General features: G+C 32.2%; 1 protein-coding gene across 5 annotated transcripts in view; it reads left to right on the plus strand.

Annotated features, from left to right (window-relative positions):
- Positions 1-18,319, plus strand: part of ABI2 (abl interactor 2) — a 114,661-nt gene that overhangs the window by 46,904 nt on the left and 49,438 nt on the right. For all 5 annotated transcript variants that reach the window (XM_072617350.1, XM_072617348.1, XM_072617347.1 and 2 more), the window contains exon 3: positions 4,557-4,733. In XM_072617350.1, the coding sequence (XP_072473451.1) occupies positions 4,557-4,733 (177 nt within the window). The remainder of the gene's footprint in view (positions 1-4,556; positions 4,734-18,319) is intronic.

Consider the following 18,319-nt stretch of genomic DNA (forward strand, 5'->3'; position numbering starts at 1 on the left):
AATGAAATTTTATAAAAGATCACATTTGTGTAGGTGGCAAAATTTTAAAAATGAGAGTAGATTTCATAAACAGTGTTATTCATGTAAAGTCCAGTTTATACAGTCCCTAATTAATTTCATTTATATGTCTTTGAGTTTGCAAAAATGAATAATCTGCCAATTTCATATTCATATTATGAATAATTTTGATTTATTTGGTGAACAATTTACAATTTATAGTACTTTTGTAATTTGAATATTCGCTAGACATTAAAATTAAGTTACTGGTCTAAAATTGAGACATAAAGATTAGAAAAACAACCAAAAAACAACCAAAACCTAGTCAAGTTAATCCACTCTACCTGTTTGATTGCAGATTTTTTCCCACACTGATGGGCAGCTATCTGAGGTAGTGATATCCAGTACAATCAACTCTCGATTATCTATGGTAATGAGAGACAACAATTGCATGGATAATCCTAAAACTATAGTTTCAGCCTCCCTACCATCTGCTGTGGCCTGAGCATGTGCTTGGGTCGAAATGTATTTGGGGTGGGGGTGGAGCCTCAGGCTGGCATGGGAGCTGGGTGAGAATATGATCCCGCCACCTTGGCCAGAAGGGTCCTGGAGGAGCCTGGGACTGGGACTGTGTGGTTGGAGAGTGGGGGGAGGAGGTAAAGGGGAAGGAGACCTGCAGCATGCGAAGTGGCTTTGCAGCAGAGGTCAGAAGGATGGGATGGCCAGTAAATACCAGGTTTTGGGAAATCATGCACATTTGCAGGCAAGGTCCCATCCAAGCTTTTCTGGTCAGTGGGATGTTAAAGGACCCTTTGAGGGCAATGGTAGCAGTGGAGTAATGCATTAGCTCAGTTTTGCTTGCTGGCCACCCATATTTTTACTTCCACAGGTGTGTGCTAATCTGTAGATTAGATCTAAACATGAAGCAAAGTTTACTTTGAAAAAGTGACTGATTTTAGGAATTAAGCATAAATTTGTAATCATAGTTTTTAGGAATTTAAACATCTTCTTTCAGGTCAATTTTTAACTTTAAACTTAAAATTTTAATGTAATACAAGATCCTTATGTTATTGGCATAGTAAAATCAGAATATTATGAAGCTGCAAAATGGGAGTGGTTATATATAGCTCTGAAATTGACAACTAGCTATATAACCTGAAAGCTTTTCTTTCTTTAAAGCAAATTATTGTTCCCTAATTTTCTCGTATAATTTATTTATGTTCAAATAAATTACATTTTAATATGTCTTATTTTCTTTTGAAAATATGGAAGTGAATAATCTCTCTCATAAATGCTTGTTTAACCAAATCAGGACTATAAATTACTAAAAATTATGTGAAAACCTTATAATTTTCAGCCATTTTAAGTGAGCATTTTCTGTTCTACAATATAAGCAACTTAAAAGGGTGCAGTTGTTCTGAGGTAAATTATAGTATCTTAATCTAAAAGCTTTTGCCCATCTCCATATTACAATCTAAAAGACTAAAATATTTTAATCTTTTTACTGAAAATGTTAACCAATTTTTTTATTTGTAATGGGCTACTATTTTAGGGTCCAGTTTGCTGTTATGTTTGTGTGACCTTAGACTTTTATTGTAACCAGTAATATTTTAATGGTATTTTTTTCGTTTATAAAATATTTGTAGGTTGAATGGAATGGTTCTTCTAATTTTATAAAATGATAAATTCTTAAAAGAAGTACATTTAAATATGATTAAAATAATAACATGAACTTATTGCTGTTTGATCATTTATATTGGACCAAATAATATCCATGATCTAGTATTATGAAGATAAAATGTTAGTTTTAAGTTAGTGTAACTATTTATCTTTTCTATCTTTATCTTCTATCTATAATGGTATGAATAAGGTAGATCAACTAGGAATTATTTGCGGAAGATTTACATTTGCAGAAACTGTCCATAGACAATTTACTGAGAGGTTCAATCTGTATTTAATACTTGTCCCTTCTAGATTTTACATAGACCAATTGGACATAATTATTTTAGAAGTTTATTTCTTCTTTTAGAGCAGCAATTTTACGCTTATTTTTTTAAATTTAATTTTGGTATTTAATTTGGGTGATATGAATCTGGGCAAGTCACTTAACATCTGTTTGTCTTATTTTCCTCAACTGTAAAATGGGGATGGTAATATTACTTGCCTCCCAGAGTTGTGAGAATTAAATGAATTATTTGTTCAGCTCTTAGCACAGTGCCTGACACATAGTAGGCATTATATAAATGCTAGTTTTTGTTGTCGTCGTCATTATCATCATCATCATCATCTTTGGGGGAGTAGTTGAAATAAGTAAGATTTTTCTTGGAAAAAAATTCCATTTCTGATGATTAAATGAAATGGTTCTAATTAGCTAATTCAGCAAAAGCTGCTGATTATCAAATATTCCTCAACTGCTTCAGGGTTGGAGAGTCTTAAATGTATTCTGGTATCATTGCTCTCTAGCTTCTCTTCTGCTGAACAACTGGCCTTTTTTAACCAAATGTAAACTTTAAAGACTATATTTTTACCTTTAAAAGTAAATAAACTCCCCCAAATGATTAAATGCTTAAGTATTAAAGTGGAAGCTTATTAATCTTTGATTTTCAAATATACATTCATGTTGGGTGGTCTGGACGTTTACTAGCTTTGAAATTCCTATGTATATAGAGAATTGAGCAGGGAGTGGGCTTGATCTTATTTGGATTTTGATGTTATTGCTACAATTTAACCTCTGAATGACAAACATTTATGCTCTCTTTGGAGGGCTGCTTAATAATATGACTATGGTCACTTTATGTTTTCTTTCTAGTATATGGTTACATTTTTTTATGTCAAGACCTTTTTCTGTAAAGTGGTAACGATATGTTAGTAAGTTGCTTTTCTGAGAATTTACTAAGAAAAATCCAGACATTTTAAATGTTTCATTATTAAAAAGCCTGCTTTAATGTTTCTGAATGTTTTATTTCCTTTTGTTTTTTGGAGGTAATGATGGTGGTGAATGGAGGTATTCCCAGTAAAACCTTTCTTCTTTAATGTTTAGAGTAACATCTTGGGGCAAGCATAAAAATGCAGCATTGGGGAATATTAAAAAAAAGCTGTTTTCTTTACAGGTTAAAAATAACCCTTTAGCATTTTAGAAACCTAAATTTGAACAAAAACTTTAAACTTCCAATAGTTTAATAATATATATATGTATATATATGTGAATTCATAATATATGAATGTGAAAGCAGTAAGGCAAAATAGCTCAAGGTGCCCAACATTTTCTTTTCATTTTTCTGAACGTGGACCAAATCATCATAATTATCATCATAAAAGCACTTTTAAGTCTCTGTCTAAATTTGGTGCTATGATAAAAGTGAATTAAGTAAATGCAATTTCTGATTAAGAATTCACAAAGGCCTGACATATATGACAGGCATGTCAGCAGTGTAAGCTATATATGTAAGGAAGATGTTTATTTATAAAGTTGTGAATAAATGAAAAATGTGGGAGGTTTGTATTGTGAAAAAATACCATAATATTTTCAGTTAGTTTTAGAAGGTAAGTGCTGATTTTGGAGTCATAGGACCTGAATTATAACACTGACCACCACTTAATGCCTTTGAGACCTTGGACAAGTAAGTCATTAGCTTTCAGCTCCTTTACCTGTAAAATGAAGGGTTTGAACTAGGTGATCTGTAAAGGCCCTTCTTGTTCCAGATTGAAGATTTAGTGTTCTTATGTATTTCCCTGAGGAGGTGGGGCATCTTGATTTGTTTCAGTGGATTATGGTGGTAGTGGCGATGGCAACTGAGGAAGTGGAATCGGATTAGAGGCCATCACAGCAGAGGAGAAAGTGTGTAAACGTAACTTGGTAAAAGAATCAGATTTAATGGATGAAAAGGGTGGACATAATAGTACCTATCATTTTTCTAGAAATACTTTCATTCCATCCATAGAAATTCAGCAAATTAAATCTTTGTAGAAAGAACTCTTTTAAAAAACATGTGTTCTGTACCATACTAAGTATAATGTAAATGTCTCATAAATGAAACAAGTAGATGAAGTATTCAGTATACTTGAGTGAAATTATTAAACTAATGTTATGTTAAAAAAATAGGAATCTGTTGAACTAAAATACATCTTTAAATAGAAGTAGAATATAGACATTTTCTCCTTACATTAGATTAATTTTATTAGTAAATGGGCATTTTATCAGTAGTAGGAAATATATTGGGAATTTGCTATAATTTGACTAAAAGTTTTGTGATGTTTGACCTTTGCTACCTTAGTGTATATTGGTGACTATTAAGTGGAGAAAAATTATTCTCACAGTTTAAAAGAATTTTCTGACTAATCCTAAAATAGGCATAATTCAGTACCTATATATGATGATGCCTTTACAACATGAAGATTTGGGGAGGGGCATAATATAGATACAAAGCAAATTATCACATTCACATTTGGTATAAAATCTTTGTATAAATATATTTTATATTTGTGGCTATGTATACGTATTTATATGCACACACATACAAAAGATTTTTTTTTTGTTTTGTTCACATTGTATTTTACAGACAGTCGATATTCATAAAGAGAAAGTTGCAAGGAGAGAAATTGGTATTTTGACTACCAACAAAAATACTTCCAGAACCCATAAAATTATTGCTCCAGCCAACCTAGAACGACCAGTTCGTTACATTAGAAAACCTATTGACTATACAATTTTAGATGATATTGGGCATGGAGTAAAGGTATGTACCATGTTTGTCAAAAATATTGAGAAAGTTTCAGAAACTGAACAGTTTGATCGTATAATATTATGTTCTTTACCTCTTATAGTATACTAACAGGTTCTGATCCTGCTAAAGCTATAGAAATTCCTTTCCTGCTGCTAATTTACTTATTTTGCCCATCTTCTTCTAATTGGTGCGTGTCCTTTAAGGTTACCTAAATTCTCAAATTAAAAATTGGTCTTCTTTTCATAAATTGCATTTCTTTAACCTATTATGATAATAACTCATGTGATGTGGTATATGAATATCTTAGTCTTCCTATTGTAGAATTTAAATTAATGAGTATACAAATTATTCATTATGATTGACATATTTATTCCAATTTGAAAATGTTAGCCAAGTTTCTGACTTCATTTGTTTAAAAAAAATTTTAGATGAAAGATCACTTTGAATTTTTTTCAAAATAATTTTTAGGCACCAAGGCTTTTAAAAAAAATTGTGTACATGTGGTAGATAAATTATTGCAATTGCTTTTATGCTAATTTTGACTTAAAGCCATAAAGGCATTTAAAAAATATTAAGCTTCGTGTTTTATATATAGGTTTATTCATTCAGCAAATACTTGAGCTCCCATATTATGCAAAGCCCAGTCTAGACATAGAGAACATAGAGGATAAGGATGGAGTACAGAATTAAAAGAAATATAAGACATGGTCCCTGCCATCAACAAGTTTCACTTAATACATTTTTATTAAGTGACATCCTTATGCAGGGTACACTCTGTTAGCCACTAGGGACCCTCTGTGTTGGAAGTTTATACTAAAAATTTGTCAATTTTAAGGTTTTTAAAAAGATGTTTTGTATAAATGGTTCAGAGTGTAAAGATTTAAGATAAGATTCCAAGGCTGAATAGCCATTCTTTATTTTCATATAGAATGTTACTTATGGGGAGTGAAGGATTATTATGCTTTGATTCTTTAAAAAAATCAGTTTTTTTTATATCTTGCCTTCAAGGTAGTAGACCAGACAATGTCAGGTTTTTGAGTGAGTGGCCATTTTACAATAATTCATTTAATTACACCATGAAATATAACCTTCTAAAATATGACTGAAATTAAATTAGTTGAATGCTAAGAAAGTGAAAGAAAATGAGGACATTTTGTTCTGAACTTGCTATAGATACAGCCATTGATTAAATAAAAGAAAAAGACAATTCTGTGACTTCCATCTTTGTTTTCTTAAAGCACAGTGCTTAACATAGTCACTTAAACACTTTGATTACATGTTAATTTTATAAAAACTTAGGATTGTATATGCAATTCATGCAACTATGAATAAATATAATTTATGCAATCTTTGTTAGTAATTGGACAAAAATGAATACCATTCTAGTTAGAAATTAAATGAAATCTTTTCCCATTTAGTTTGAATCAGAAAGTGAAAATGTAACATGAATGTCATGTGTTAAGTCCAAAATCAATATGGTGAGTCCCCAATATTAAGAGGTGATGATGGTGCCTAAGGAGAGGGGTGAATTGGAAAAACAGAGCAGGTTAAAGTTCCCAGGCTGATCAGTGGTAGAATGGGTCCATGAGTAGATGATTCACTGCTAGTTTGGGTGAATAGGGAGACCATTCCCCCTTACCTCCTGTTCTCCCCAATAAACAAACAAATATTAAAACTTTCATAACTCTAGAAATATTTTAATTTACTGTAATTATCTGGTATTTTGCTTTGAGGTAGACCTGAGTATATTTAGGTTGTTCTATGAAGAACATTTGCTAAACCATATGCAAACCAGGCAATTTCAGTTTTTGGAAAGGTAATTAATAAGGAAAATTTAATCTAGCTTGGAAAAACTTTTGTGATTTATCAAGGACAAGAAGCAAGTAAAAGTACCTGGGGTACTGTTTAATTTTAATAATGAAAAGACACAGAACATAAAGTAATGAATTTGTGCTTCACAATTTCAGCGAATAAGGTGTGATTTCTTTTCATTTCTTGTTTTAATTCTCAAAATAAAGTGTTAGTGCTATAGGACTCCAGATTTTTCACTTGTGAGCCTATTAGTGTGGGGACTTGTATGTACTTAAGTACTTTTAAGTTTTGAATGAAGCAGTGTCTTTTAAATCGTTTCATCTTTTAAAATCTCCTGTTCATGACACATTCTGCTTTAAACCACTCTTTCTATGATCTATTGAAACATTATTTTGTTAATGCTGAATGCTTAACTTTGTTTTTCTTTCTTTTTTTCCTTTCTCTTCATATCCTGAAGTTCCAACTAACCTTTCAATGCTTTTTTTCCTTACCTCTTTTATTTGCTCCATTTATGCATTAAGTGGTTGCTTAGATTTAAGGTAAGAGATTCCAGGGCTGGATATCCATTCTTTATTCTTATACAGAATGTTACATATGGGGAGTAAAGATACATCACTGATCCTTTAAAGAAATCACTTGTTCTTTATCATGTCTTTTATATCCTGTCTTCAGGGTAGTAAGCAAGACTATGACATTTTTTTGGATGAGTAGGTATTTCATAATGATTCATTTAATTACAACAAATAAAACTTTCTAAAATATGCCTTTGAAAAATTAAGCTAATTGAATGTTAACAAAATGAAGATGTTTTCCTTGAATTTGCAGTAGGACTAACCATTGCAGTAGAGATCTGTTACCTTGTTTTATTTCTCCCCCTGTGTAATATTCTTTTTATCCTATATACGGTGTGCTTTATATATTTTTCAACTGTGTTCCACTATTTATTGTTAATGAATGTGAAATATTCAGATGTTTACATTTTATGAAACTGAAGTGATTCAAGATTTTTGTGTTTTTTTTGAAGTTGCAGTATCAGTTTTTTGGGGGGGAAATACTACCTTCCTTTCCATTAAGGTATACAATAGTTATATTTCCTTAATTTCAATAAAGTTTATTTTAATGGAACTTTCTGAACATTGAAAATCATGATATGTAAAATGTAAAAAGTTGTAAATATGTTGTAATGTCACACGGTGCTAAAAATTTTGAACAAAATGTAGATTGAGAAAATGGTTTCTTTTGTAATTTGTTTCAATAGTATTTCAGTACTTAGATTTTTTTTTTTTTTGGAAAGAAATTTCAGATGAGTTGAAGAAATTGTACAGTAGGATCTCGATAAAACATTATTTTCACTCCTCTTCTTCATTTCCCCCCCACTTAACTCCATTTTATCCTTTCCTGTCTCTCCTTCTGTATTTTTTGTTCCATGAATTTATAAAATTATTTTTAGTTGATAATACAGTAGACAGGAAAATGAATTATAACCCCTAAAATGCTGCTACAAGAATGCTCTTAATACTTTTAACTTTATAAGACTGATCTGTTTTAATCCTGAGCTTTCATGTTCTTAGAATTTGGTGCGAAAACTTTTATTATTTAGTAGAATGATGTAATTTTAAAGAAATCTTTGTGCAAGTTCAATTAAGTTTTACCACTTTATGTAAGCCAAAGAAAAAAATATACTCCATTACAGATAAATGGCAGATCTTTTTTTTGTTGTTGTTTAAAAGTAAGGAAAAACAACTTTAGTTTTCTTTGAAAGTAAACCTTATTTTATAAATAGAATAGTGCAGCTTAATTCATATTTTCTCCTCTCATCCCCTTGATCCAAATTTCTGTTTTATCTGACTACCTGATTTTTTTATTTGAGCTCCAACAAGAGAATTCTCTTTGGTATTATTTATATTATGTCATACAGATCTCAATACATAGTCTGAAATCCCACTATATCAAATCTTTCTTTTTTTTTAGATGTAAAGACTCCTCCTTGCCTTTCAATTTTCCCATCAATTAAAACTTTTCTTTTTCAGTTAACAGACATCTGCCCTCTTTCCCTCTCTGGGGTTATAGATTTAGGGGAGTGTGGAGCAGGGGAGATAAACAACAACAACAAAAATCTAGCAACAAACGTAGTCAAACAAAGCACATTTCCAAAATGTGTCCAAAAATGCTTATCTCATTCTTTATCATGATTCTAAATCAGGGGTCTTCTGAAATTATGTCTGATCACTGTGTTGATAAGAGTTGTTAAATCTTTCAGAATTGTGTGTTTTTACAATGTTGTCTTAAAATATAAATTATTTTCCTGTCTGTTCAAGTGTTACCTTCTCCCTTTATCCGTTCTGTGTTTGAATAAACTTCTACTTTTGCCCCAGGAGCAGCTAGGTGGTGCAGTGGATAGAGCACCAGTGCAGGAGGCAGGAGGACCTGAGTTCAAATCTCAACTCAGACCCTTGACACGCACTAGCTGTGTGACCTTGGGCAAGTCACTTAACCCCAATTGCCTCATCTGTGGTCATCTCCAGTCATTCTGATGAAAATCTGGTCACTGGATTCAGATGGCTCTGGAGGAGGAGTGAGGCTGGTGACCTGCACTGCCCTCCCTCACTCAAAACAAAGTCAAGTGCAAGTCATGTCATTATTTCGCTGATGGCATGGTCTTCTTTGGTGATGAAGGACGAACACACACTTTTGCCCCACCATTATGTGAGATGTGTGCCTACTTTTCTATTCTGCATCTATTACTTAGTATAACCTTTCCCCTACTTTTTCATTTTTCCTTTTAAGATTATCAAAATTTTCTAACTACTTGAAGTATCTTTGTCTTTGAACTGGAAGCTGTGAAGGTTGTCACACTCCTAGGAGTTTTTACTTTGAACTTTCTTTAAGAAGGTAACCAGTGAATTCTTTCTGTTTTCACTTTGACCTCTGGTTCTAAGAGATCTCAGCAGTCTTCTTTTAAGACTTCTTGAAATGTGATATATATATATATAAAACTTTCTTTTTTGGTCATGAGTTTAAGATAATCTAGTGATTCTTAAATGATCTCTGTCTCTTCCAGGTTAGTTGTTTTTGATGTAAGATGTCTTACATTTTCTTACATTTCTTCAATCATTTGACTTTGTTTTGTTATTTCTTGTTGTCAAATGGAGTCTTTGACTTCTTTTTAGTCTTTTCTAATTTTCAGGAAGGCTGTTACTGTATTACGGTTTTGAGATAAAGACTTTATATACATTTCTGTGTTATGAATTTTGGTTTACCTTGATCAGCTTGGATTTCTAAGATTATAAAGGACATGGCCTAGACCAGTGGTGTCAAGCTCAAATAGAAAGGTTCCCTATGGGCAGCATATTGACTTAGAAAACCATTTATTTTTATCATCTTTGTTTCATTGTTTTGTTTTGGTTAAACATTTTCCAGTTATACTATGGTCTGGTTCAGACTCTGAATCTGACACCTCTGTCATAGAGTAAAATTTTATTTTGAGTTTTGCTTATCATAGCATGGAAGCAACCCAGGGCTCTTGAAGCCTATTCCAGTGGAGTGCAAACTCTGGTGGCTAAGCTAGAATGACATGACATATGGGATGGACTGTATGCCATTGGAAGAGCAATTTAACTCATCACTTACTGTCTACTGTAACTCATGAAGACAGTCTACAGTTTTAGTGCAGGGTGCTATATTGAGTTATGGCATCTTGAACAGTATACAGAGAATATGATAATAGCATATATTTACATATTACTTTAATACTTGCAAAATATTGAACATGGAGGAACTTATTTGATTTGTACCTACCTTAAGAGATGGTTACTATAGTTATAAATATTCCCATTTTATAACTAGGGAATTCAGATTAGTGATTTTCTGTGACTTCTTGGTGGTCCCCAACTAGTTATTGTCAGTTATAGTCAGTATTGTATTCCTGCTCTACCTCCTCTCTAACATACAACCTCTCCACTAAGAGAAATATGTGAATAATATACAGAGTGACCAGTTCTCAAAATAAGAATTAGAAATGCAAACCATAGGCAGATTGAGACTTCTGACTTGTCAAGGTTTTGTTGCCGCGTCTTCAGGATGCTGAGGAACACTTGTTTGTTTTCCTCCCTTACAACAAATAAATATCATCGAACAAAACAAACCTGCATATTGGCCATCTCAAAAAATTTATGACTTGTTGCATTTCTAGTCTTTCACCTTTCTTTCAGGAAGTACCAACATATTTCATCATCTGTTCTCTGGAGTTGTAGTTGGTAACTGCAGAATTCTTAGGTCTTTGGAAATTGTTTTTCTTTTATAATACGGTCATTTTATAAAGTATTTTCCTGTTCACTTCACTTCATCATTAATTCATATAAATCTCTGCCGTTTTCTTAATCTATTCAATTAGTCATTTCATAACTTAAAATAATATTCTGTTACATTCATATGACACCCCCTTTGGTTTCAGTCCTCTACACAACAACAAAGTATTGCTTTGAATATTTTTGTCCTCTTTGTTTGATCTCTTTGGGGAATAGGCCTAGTAGTGGTATCATTGAGTCAGAAGGCCTGTATAAGTTAGTAAATTTGGGGAACATAGCTCCAAATTTTTTCCCAAAATTGTTGGATCGGTTTATAGCCCCATCAACAATGCTAATTGCCTGTTTTTCACCCCAGTAGTTGTTTCCCTTTTTTGTAACCTTTACCAGTTTGATGGGTGTGAAGTACCTCAGACTTGATTTAATGTCTTTAAGTATTAGTGTTTTATAGCTGTAGATAACTGGGATTTCTTTTTTTGAGAACTTATCCCCTGACCATTTGTTTATTAGGGATTAATTTTTGTTTCCATGTATGTGAATAAATTCCTTATATATCTTGGATGTGATGATGATAGTAATAATAATAGCTAGCATTTACATATTTCTTTAAGGTTTATGAAGTACAAATATCTTATTTGATTGTCTGTCATAGAAACTTTCTACGAAGCTGTTTTTCTAGTTAATTTTCCTTTCATTTTTAACTCAATTGATTTTGTTTGCTCAGAAACTTTTCAGGTTTATGTAGTCCAGATTGCCCATTTTATCTCTTCTGAACCTCTCCACCTCTTGTTTGGTTAAGAACTCTTCCCCTGTTCATAGTTGTGAAAGATAGCTTCTTCCCTGCATTTCTGTCTTGTTTGTGATATAACCTTTTATATCTCTGTCTTGTATACATTGTGAGCTTATTCTGGTATGTTTTATGGAATAAAAATTTCTGCCAGAATACTTTGCAGTTTTCTTAGTTTTTATTGACTACTGAGTCCTTAGCCCCCTAGTTAAAGTCATTAGGTTTATTATACTACTTTATTCCTTTGCTTGTGGATCTTGTATATCCAATCTGCTATTCTAATCAACTTTTCCATTTTTAAACCAGTTCAAATAGTTTTGAGACTTATTACTTTGTAGAGATCTTGTACTGTTAGGCTCTTTTTCTTTCTGTTTGTTTTCATGATTTACTTTGAAATTCTTGATCTGATGTGCCTCTAGATGAATTTAGTTGTTTTTATCTAGTTTTTTATAGTGATTCTTTCATAGCTTTATTGGTATAGAAATGAATCTATAAATTAATTTAGGAATGATAATTATTTTTATTATATTAGTTTGCCCTAGCTATGAGTAATATCCCTCCAATTATTTGGGTCTGATTTTTTTTTTTGAACTGTAAAGAGTATTTTGAGGTTGTAGTCATGTAATTCTTGTGCTTATCTTGGTAAGTGAGCTCCCAAGTATTTTATACATTCTTTAGTTATTTTAATTGAAATATCTTTTTCCATTTCTTCCTGTTGCCTTTTTTTGATAATATACATTTAGTTTTTTATCTTTATACAGGATTACCTTTTATCTTGTGACTCTGTAGATGTTATAGTTTCAGTTAATTTTAGTTCATTCTTTAGTGTTCTCTAAGTAGACTGTCACATCATCTGCAAAAAGCATTGATTTTCCTCCTTGGCTTATGCTTATGCTTATTTTCTTGTCTTAATGACTGCCATTTCTAGAACTATATCAAATAATAGTGATGATAATGGGCATCTTTCCTTTACCCTTGATCTCTCTGGAATGATTTCTATATTATATATAATTCTCATTCTTGGTTATGTATAAATAATATTTACTCTGCTAATGAAAATGCATTCATTCCTATGCGACTTAGTGTTTTTTTTTTAATAGATGCGTGTGTTTTTTTATCAAAATTTTTTCTACATTTTTATATAGCATGCAGTTTTGTTGTTTTTGTTATTATATTTAGTTGTATTTGTTATTAGTCCTTTGTGTTTATCATTTTTCCTCATATTGAACCAACCATTCATTATTAATAAAATGCCAATCTGATCATAGTCTATAATCTTTTTAATATGTTACTGGGTCTCTTTGTGATATATTTTATTCAGTATTTTAATGTGATGTTCATTGGGATGATTAGTTACTTTTCTCTGTTTTGTCTCTCTCTTCTGTATGTGTACATGTATCATTAATCAATTTTGAAGGATCCCCCCTTGTGAACAATTGAATATTGGAATTGACTTTTTCTTTGCATATTTGGTAGATTTAACATGTAAATCTGTCTGGTCCTGCATCTTTTTGGTTTGGGAGTTCATTGATGACTCATTTAATTTCTGAGATTGGCCTTTTAAAAACTATGCTATTTAAAAAAATTTTAGTTGTCTTATATTTTTATAAGTATTCACTCATACATCTCATTTGTTATCAGTTTTGTTGGCACAGAGCTGACCAAAATAATTTCTAATGATTTCCTTCTCACTTGTAAATTCACCTTTTTCATATTTTTATGATGGCAATTTGGTTTTTCTCTTTTAAGAAGTGGGTAGTAATGAGGATCATGTGATTTTGCTCCCTCCATATTTTTGTACTTTTAATATACATTGTTTGAAAAGAGTAAATTATACTCCTTGCTTTCTTTTTTATTCTCTGGTCTGTTCCTTTTCTCTTCCATTTTCTTTGCTCTCTTAGGAACATTACAACTGAAGCAAAAAGCCACTCCTAGTTTGTTTGTGACCCTTGAGGATATTACAATTGTGAAGGAATATTTTTCTCTGCTTATCTTAGTAAAATGTAAATACTTCATTATTATTTTAGCTTCTTCCTAAATTACTCCTTGGCCTATTTTTCCAAGTAAGTTGTTTTTTAAGAGGTACCTTATTTTTCTCCTATTTTTTCAGTCTTTTGACTTTATTCTACTATTTCTTGTTGTCTCAGGGAATTATTGATATTGAGTTCTGATTTTTAGGGAATTCACTATAGGTTTCTTATCCTCTATTCTAAGCTATTTATTTTTCTTCCAGTTCTTACTTCTTTTTTTTCACTTATAATTTTATTTCTTCTACATAGTCTTGTAGTCCTTGTGTCCAAACCATTTTTTCTCTGAGGCTATACTGGTAGTTGTTCTGAAGTTGCTCTTTTATTATTAAGTTTACCTTTTGGGCATTCCTTGACACAGAATATTTCTTCATAATATTTGATGCTCTTGTTGCTGGCTTCCTCTCTTGGTGTGTTTGTACTTAGAGCACTGGTGGGCTTGAGTGTGTCCCCTGTGGTCTTTTGATCTCCGTGGGACTGATCCCTTGTTAAGGAACTTTTTTTTTTTGCTTTCTTTTTTTAAAATTAAATTTTATTTTTTTTCAGTGTTTGACAATCACTTCTATATATCTTAGATTTTTTTCCGCTCCCTCCTCCTTATTACCTCTTCCTCCTCTCTCCCTCCTTGAGACTGCACAGTCTTGTATAGGTTCTACACTACATTTCTATTAAATGCATGTTGCTTAGAAGAATTAAAATGAATGGAAGAAACCATAAAACAAAACATAATACAAAAGAAAATGATCTGTTTCTATCTGCGATACAGTTCTGTAGTTCTTTCTCTGAATATGGAAGTCATTTTGCCTCAAGAGTACTTTGGAAATTTTTTAAGTCTAAACATTTCAATGAAGTACTAGGTCTACCAGAAAAATTCCTTGCACACTGTGGTGGTTGCTATGTACAAAGTTCTCCTGGTTCTGCTCCTTTCACTCAGCATCAGTTCATATAAGTCTTTCCAGGCTTCTTTGAAGTCTTCCTTCCTGTTCAGCATTTCTCATATCACAATAGTATTCCATTATGTTCATATACCACAACTTGTTCAGCCATTCCCCAGTTGATGGGCATCCCCTCGATTTTCAGTTTTTGGCCACCACAAAAATAGCTGCTGTATTATCAAGGAACTCTTTTTCTTAGAGTGTCCTTAGTTATTTTACTGCTGAAATGTGTCAGGGCTGTTCCCTTCTGATCTGACTGTCTTGCTGGGGAAGCCTATTCCCTCTTCCAGCCATCTGTGTGTGTCTTCCTGGGTAAGAGGGTGGTGTGAGTACCTTGATGAAGGATGATAAGAGAATGAATGAGAACAATATTTTAATTTGACTGGGAAGAGACAGAATGTATTCAGGCCACTAGAAGCATTTCTTACTTATTACAGTCTTAATTATGCCTTAATGCTCTTAGGTCTTGCATTGCTTTTGAGCAACAACTCTTAGCAAAATTGATCCACTTAATGACAGAAGCAGATTGTGAGGGGATCAATGAAATTTCTCAGAGTATGTTCATTAAATAAAGGGTTAAATGTAATTCATTTTTAAAGTTAATTTTGATTTTATTTTCAGTTTTGAATTCTTTCTCTCCAGCCTTTTCTTCCTTGTTGAAGAAACAAGAAAAACAAAACCCATTAAAAATATGAAGTAAAGCAAAGCAAATTCTTGTATTAGCCATCTCTTCCCTTTAGTATGCTATCTGAGACCATCACCTCTGTCTCTAAAAGTGTATATAGCATGTTTCATTATTAGTCCTTGGAACCTTGGTTGGTTCAGTTATGTTGGTCTGAGTTTCTGAGTCTTTCAGGTGTTTGTCTTTTATAGTATTTTTGTTATTAGATAAATTGTTTTCCTGGTTCTGCTCACTTCATTTTGCTTCAGTCATATAAGTCTTCCCAAGTTTTTCTGAACCTTCATCATTTCTTAATAGCGCAATAGTATTTCTTCACATTCATGTACCATAACTTGTTCAGGCATTCCACAATTCATGGGTACCCCCTCAGTTTCCATTTCTTTGCCACCACAAAAAGCTGTTTTAAATATTTTTGTACATATGAGTCCTTTTTTTCTTCCTTTGATCTCCTTGGGGTATAAACCTGTTAGCAATATTGCGGGATCAAAGAGTATGCACAGTTTAATAGCTTTTGAGCACAGTTCCAAATTGCTTTCCAGAATGATTAAATCAGTCCACAGTCGCCCAAATCTTGCATTATTCTACCTGTTTTCCCAGAGCCCTGCTGTCATTTGTCATTTCCTTTTTTTTTGTCAGCTTTGCCAACCTGATGGGTGTGAAGTGGTAACTCAAAATTGTTTAGTTTGCATTTCTCTATTAGTGATTTAGAGCATTTTTTCAGATAACCATTTATAGCTTAGATTTTTTTTTTCCTTCAGAACTACCTATGTGTATGTATGTTCTTTGATCCATCAATGCTTCTAGATATATTCCACTGGGGAATGGCTCTTATTCTTATAAATATGAATGAACAGCTCTCTTTTCTTCTAAGTTCTTACTGTCATTCTCTCTCATTGCTTCTCTATTTAGCTGTCCCATTGTTTTCTAAGTTCATAACATCTGTTTCACTTTCTCATATGGCTGCTCTTCTTTCAAATCTTCACTAACTATTCTTTCTTCTTACTCAATTATTCTCTCTTTTCCACTTGCCTGCTCCCTTCTTTTTCCAAGCATACATCCACCCAATTTCATCCTCTGGTTAGGTGTAAGGCACTTCAGGCATCTCACAACGTGGTGAACAACAACTTCCTCTGTATTGTAACTGTGGGTTAACTCAAGTATTGGATAAAAGGCATAGGCATTTTCCATTCAAATTACATGAATATCATCCCTTATTTACTTTTTTTTAATCTGACTTTTAAAAAGCAATATTTGGTTTCTACCTGTGTTCTGTATTGCGTGTTTAAAAGTTAGTATTTCCAAAACTTCTATTTGATTTATTGATTAAATTTGGAATCTATTTTAGTTTGACATAAAGGTGGCTATCATTGGGTAATGCATAAAATTCAGATTGAATTGGGAATTTTGCTTGAATTCCTCATTTGTAAATTTTATTAATCATCACATGTATATGAACTAAACTCTTGGAAGCAGCCAAACATTCTGGAAATCTTATAACTTATTAAATTTGACATGTGTAAGCATAAATACCAAATTTAACTTTATGAAATGATTTATTATTAATTCCTTTTGGACAACTCAGACAGGTAAGTAACTTATTCAAGTTTGATAAGTGATGTATAGAAGATACTGCAATTTAAAGAAACACATTAGTTTCTAAAAACCAAATAAAGAAAAATTTCAACCTGGAAAAATTGTTTCAGATGCCCCGTATATAGAATAAAATGCCTTTTTCACTCATTTTATTCTCTCCCTGCTCCTTTTTCTCCCAGCTCCTATGAAATGGATGTAGTTTAGTGTTTCTCTTTTTATTCCTCATCTCTTTATAGTAACTTTGGGTTTCATGTTGCTTAAAGTTGAGCTTAAAGGACTTCATTAAAGAATACAACAGTAAAATAAAAGTAAATGACAAAATGAAAATTTAAATTCGGTAATTTTAACTTATAATTTTCTTCCAGTATGGATATACTGTTTCATAGTACTTAAGAGTTCAATGATATGGTTTATTATACCCTCCAATTACTAATGAGGGGAAGAGCAAGATTTAGTTTATTTTATTAATACCTAAAATATCTTCCATTTTACCTTTGTTTTTAAGGCAGCAACCACCATAAAGAATTATAACTTTATTTTTTAAAATCTTGAAAGGTATTATTTACCTTTGAAGACTGTGTTAACATCCCCCACAACTTGTTCACTGTTTCATTCATGTGTGAAAAATATTTTGTTTTTAATAAAATATATGTGCTTTATATATTTGTGAAATAGAATTGACTTCCAAAAGAAAAGTGAGCACAAGTAGCATTAGCACATTAAGATTTTTTTATCTACACCAAGGTTATATTTAACATCAGATCTAATAGTCTACACAGTTTTTGGATCTGTTTTCCTTTTCCTTTTCATCTTTAGCAGTAACTCTGATAAATTTTATGCTGAAATAGATTCCATTGTTATAATTTATTATCTTGTCGTTTGCACTTCAGATATTCTTTGCAAGGACAAACTGAACATGGATACATAATCTGGTTAGAAAGGCAATATGCTTCCTTGGTTATTTTTAGGTGATAGCTATACAAAATATCATTGTGTGTATATTCTCTCTAGAAGGAATGTTTAGTAGTTACTTTCAGATACTACCATAGATACAGATACCATACTACCTTAGATACAGACTATATAGAATCTCATCAAGTTGTAGCAAAGAACTTGGTATTATACTTGAATCATGTTTACAGTGGCCATGTACCTTTTATTTCAAACCTGTGACCAGGTGTTCAAGTTTTGGGGGCTGTATATTTAGTTGTGATGGAACCTAGTGCTTCCAGATAGCCTGCCTCCTCCTGTACTTGAATGTTCAATGAGGGCTGGAATAGGGATTGGGGCCTTATGCAGACTTTGGCTGGGTTCTGTGCCTCCAAGCTTGGAATTTCTCCTTTAGGAATGGTAGCCAGAGAGGAACTTACTGTTGATTTTTAACACAATACACTTCAAGTCCTGGTCCAGCTATTTTGAAAATAAACTACTTTGTGTCACAGCTAAGTTTTCAAAAGT

The sequence above is a fragment of the Notamacropus eugenii genome, chromosome 6, assembly GCF_028372415.1.
Source record: "Notamacropus eugenii isolate mMacEug1 chromosome 6, mMacEug1.pri_v2, whole genome shotgun sequence".
Taxonomy (NCBI): domain Eukaryota; kingdom Metazoa; phylum Chordata; class Mammalia; order Diprotodontia; family Macropodidae; genus Notamacropus; species Notamacropus eugenii.